Below are 4989 nucleotides of genomic sequence, written 5' to 3'. Positions count from 1 at the left end.
TTGCAGAATACGATGTAATGTAAAATAAAACAAACTAACATATAGGTACCTACTTAGTGCATAATAACTAAACTAACACACTTCTGATTTATAATTTCAATGCGAATAAAAACTTAAAACTATTGTTATCAATATTTAATCACGGCAAATGTCTTGTAGGTATTTACAACCATTTTTGCCAATGTCATTATTAGAAATATAATGAGGAGTTTCACCAACCTATATCTAGCCAAAGTTTATTTATTATCAAAATCGTATTATGAATGTTTACGTAACAAATTTATCAAGATTTTCGATAAAGATATCCACGAACAATACACTATATTTTAGAGTAAGTTTTACTTAATTGTCACAAAGTAATTGTGTAGAAATGTTCAATATAATATAAAGAGGCGCTTCGAATGTGTGGCGTCTAATGCGTTATGCTGCTTGTGTTTAGGGGGGATAGAGGGATGCGGAGAAGCGGGGAGCGGGCATTGTGGCGAGGGGCGTTTCCCTATGTATCGAAAAGCTCTCTCCGCGATTGGTGGACGCAGCCTCTCAAAGCTGCCGAGGCGGACTGAGACGCACGCTCTATAAATAGCTACGCCCGCCTCCGCGCATGTCAGTTCGTTCGTTGCTCGCAGTGTGCACGCACGCGCGAGTCGTTATCTAAAGTGTTACAAGTGAATATACAACATGGTGAAGTTCGAAGGAGATTTTAGTATTAACGCAATTTTAATGAATCATGCGGCCTCCAAACCGCCGCCGTCTCCTACTACATCCAATACCACCCCATCTGAAGCTGATTTGAGCGATTCAGAGCTGGATGTTACGGGCACCGAGCCCGTTGACTGCACCAAGCCTAAAGACGACGAGAAGAAGGACAAGAAACATGAAAAACCTGCATACAGCTACAATGCATTAATAATGATGGCAATACGGAACAGTCCCGAGAAACGTCTCACATTAAATGGTATCTACGAATACATCATGACCAACTTTCCCTACTACAGAGAGAACAGGCAGGGCTGGCAGAACTCCATCAGACACAACCTGAGTTTGAACAAGTGTTTTGTTAAAGTGCCGCGACATTACGATGACCCTGGTAAAGGGAATTACTGGATGTTGGATGCGTCCGCTGAAGATGTTTTTATTGGTGGTACAACTGGCAAGCTACGTCGGCGGTCAGCGTTGAACGGCAGATCACGCCTTGCTTGTTTTAAGCGGCCTTTATTCCCTGGTGGCCCCTTACCTGGAGGCTATCCGCCAACCACATACTCACAGTTGGTCGGTTTGTACTCGCAATTGTTGTACCAGCGATACGCCCCTATGCAAATGAAGACTCCGCCAGTGACTCCAAGCGCCGTACACCCGGCTTTTAGAACTGAAAACTACTCAGGATTACCCTATTCTCCAGCGATGTATGAGCGTATGCCGTCGGGTCCGTTCTTGGGTCAGTCGCCGCTACTCCAGAGCTCCCTGAACCCGCAAATGATGTCGCAGACGTCCCCGCTGCTGCCACCATCGCCACCTATCATGCAACATTCGCCCAGCAACTCAGGTGCTTCCAGCCCTGAGCTGCCTTCACCTTCGCACCACCCGCTAACACCCCACATCTACAAACCGGTGACAGTGCTTACGCGACAATAACTGTAATCTCAAGAGGCTGAACACATTAGTGTTGATTATCTGTGATCTAGATTTAAATGCACCAGTGGAATTAGTTTTAAGGTAACCTCTCTGCAATATTATGTATTGTTATCGTAGCATTCCGCTTCGTCTATTGTAAATATTCCAAAGTATTGTATATTTATTTAATAAATAGTTTTAAGTGAGTATAATAAACAAAGATATTGAACCTAATTTACGTTTCATTCGTCCCAAATAACACCCAAACAAACCCTTTTATTGTTGATAAAGTCGAAAGAAATATTTGAATTCAAGAACTAACTTATTACACACCTCTATTACATATTTGAAAATCCAAGTGAACCAATTTATAAATTATAATCAATTCAACAGATAATATTACCTCGGTAATAATAATAAAAATCGATTCCTTGAGTCAAGTCTATTACAATTGACTGGAGGGCAAAGAATATTTAATTACAGTAACATCGAATGCTTCACCCAAAAGTTAATGAACTCTCATGTGGTTAGAACATAGGCCTATCTGCAACCGCGTTGGTTATTTTTAGAACTCTATGTTGTTAATATTACTTTTCAATAACTGCTCCAATACATATCTTGTTTTATACATTAGGTATGTGGAGTAGGCCGAACGTAGGCCTAAACTGTACAAGAGTAATTATTAAAGAAATAAAGAACTAGGAATTAATAATGGCGTATACATATCACGAGAGATAAGTAAATTATATAAAAAATATTTGTAAAATCCTTTTGAATCTGTTTAGATTTTAGAGCTTGGGAAGTTGCGTTTTATATATAACTGCAATAAACGGCGTATAAACATGCATTTTAGATTAACTATGAATGATAATAGTTTTTACTATATTCTTGATATAGTGATAACAATATTACAGTTTTAGTAGTATATCTACTATTTCATAATCATAAAAGTTTCATTCGTACCTCCCAGCTAAGTTCAAACCTTTGTGGCCAAAGTTAATTTACAAGTAATAGGACAACAAAAAATATGCCATCTTTTAGCGTTACCAATTAAATGAAAAGACAATTTAATGATATAAATTGTTTTAGGTAAGGCTTTAAATATAAAATGGTCCGTAATTTTATTAATCTAATCTTTACATAATATTATAATAAAGTCTTCGGCCGAGACGAGATCTTTTTATAAAATTGATTTTAATGTGTTTCTTCTATAAAAAAATACAGAGAATTTTAGAAAAACACTTTTATGTGTAAGTACGTATGAACTCGAAACTGATTTATAATCCTGCTTTCCTTACATCAACACCAATTATGCATGAAACTTAGTTTCATATGGCGCAGCCCGGAGGTAAACGACCACTATTGAAGATATTGTGGAATATGCTTAGTACTCCTAAGCCTATTTTAATAGCGCTAAATAACCTGCATCATAAGCACACCCCACATACATCCTTCACGTTCATAGCCTTTCCCACCATCACACAACACAACGGAATTAGTAGAATCTATAAAGAATATTAAGGGTCTGTTTCACAATGTCCGGATAAGTTCCAAATAAGCTATTTATTACTTATTGGTAGGATAAACAGTATTTTTGCGTTTCACAACTGTCAGGTCGTCATTCGTCATGAAACGGAAGTATCTTATTCGAAACTTTTATTTTTCAAATAATTATGTGTTGCATAGCTATTTGGTACTTTATCCATACATTGTGAAACAGGCATTTAATGTATTTCATATTCTTTATAGATTTTATAAATGTATGAGCCTTTCTGTACCTATATGTTATGTATTTCATCTTTCGCTTTATCATTTGTATATGAGTAATTGTTTTTTATTATATACAATTTAAGTGTGGTGTAGGAAATTATTATTACAATTGAGACTTAGCGCTAAATGTTTCAAAAATGGTTTTGATTTTGAACTACGGGACGCGTTGTCTCCATTTTGGATCACTACTTGAGAAATATACGAACACGCTAGTTACAATGATAAATTATTGAATAATTAATGAAATGAATAATAAATTATACAGTACAAAAATAATATTACTGGATAGTAATTGAAGAACATTCTAGATATCCTTCAAAAGCTGAATGAATGTGAAATTAATGAATTTGTAATACATATAAGTATTTCTGTTTTTACTAGTTTCATTTGTTTTTAATTAACTCGCCTTCCGGCGGATTCATTGAAATTAATTTCTTTTACGCGGATATTGATAAAACTTAGTTTTTTAATTTTGATATTCTTTTATTTGATGTTGAAGGCCGCACAAAGTTTTACCTTATCAGAAATATCAACTTACGTTCGTTGATATTTGGAAAATATATTTCAGATGCTGTTAATATGGTGAAATAATTTTATATCAACAATGCTTATTGTTGAATTATTTTACTACAAATTTACTAATTGTATAAACATGAATTGGTGGCGGTTTATTCGCTAAAACTAGAGAATAGAGGGATTTGGCTAAATATGATGTTGAAATACTAAAGTTCAGGGAAGGGAAGGTTTAAAATGTATAATATATAAGAAATACTTAAACAAATAAAAACACGAAAAACGACAAATGTTCTTAGCTTATAGGCACACAACAATAATTGTGAGTCGTAAGGATAAGGGGGAAATTAAAATGAATTAGTAGAAATAAGAAGATACTTATAATACACTTCTACTTTGCCTTTAAAATAGTATACAGTACCACTAAAATTTTTAATGAAAATATAAAAATACTTAAAAGATAATTAAAGATAATGAACTGGTAAATTAAAATAAAAAAAATATTTTCTACTGGCGCCCACGTTTTTACACGTGTTTAAATATTCATTAACTTACTTGCGTACTTGACTATTATTATTTGTTTTTATGTTGGAGTCAAATGAACAGGAGGCTAAGTGATAACACCGCCCATGGACACTCTTCTGACAGTGCAGACTCGCAAGCGCGCTGCCGGCCTCTTAAGATTTACGCTTTTTTCTTGAAGGAACCTAAGTTGAATTGGTTCAAAAGAAATTGCAAATTGAATTTTATTTATATTGTAATTGTATTAATATTGTAAAGTACAATTTCGTTCAACATTTCCTGTCGTGTGACGTCATATTTGAATGAACCGTTTCATTTAATAATATAGGTAGGTATAGTAAAAATTTATGTATGATAGAGGGGTCTTAGGTCTAATTAGGTATATCTACTAATTAAACGATTTTTGATTTTTGACTTTTGGAGAATCAGCTAGATGTGCAGGTACACGTCATAAAACCTTGGCGATTAAAAAGAGTGACTGACAGATTATTGCCAGTTCTTCTGTTCTCCTTGATTTGAGAATCGGGAGTAAATTTATATTTAGAACTATTTTTTTACTGCCATAATGTATAT

The 4989-nt window shown here is 34.7% G+C and overlaps 1 protein-coding gene across 1 annotated transcript; it reads left to right on the top strand.

Moving 5' to 3' along the window:
* The first annotated feature begins 442 nt into the window (after positions 1-442).
* On the top strand, positions 443-1835 carry LOC111002428 (fork head domain transcription factor slp2-like). Its single transcript, XM_022272587.2, has one exon. It carries the CDS (start codon positions 679-681, stop codon positions 1630-1632), a length of 954 nt encoding a protein of 317 aa, XP_022128279.2. The 5' UTR covers positions 443-678; the 3' UTR covers positions 1633-1835.
* The last annotated feature ends 3154 nt before the right edge of the window (positions 1836-4989 follow it).

Source organism: Pieris rapae, chromosome 15 (genome assembly GCF_905147795.1).
Source record: "Pieris rapae chromosome 15, ilPieRapa1.1, whole genome shotgun sequence".
NCBI lineage: Eukaryota > Metazoa > Arthropoda > Insecta > Lepidoptera > Pieridae > Pieris > Pieris rapae.
The sequence above is the reverse complement of the archived record's forward strand: the minus strand, read 5'-3'. Positions and strand labels throughout refer to the sequence as shown.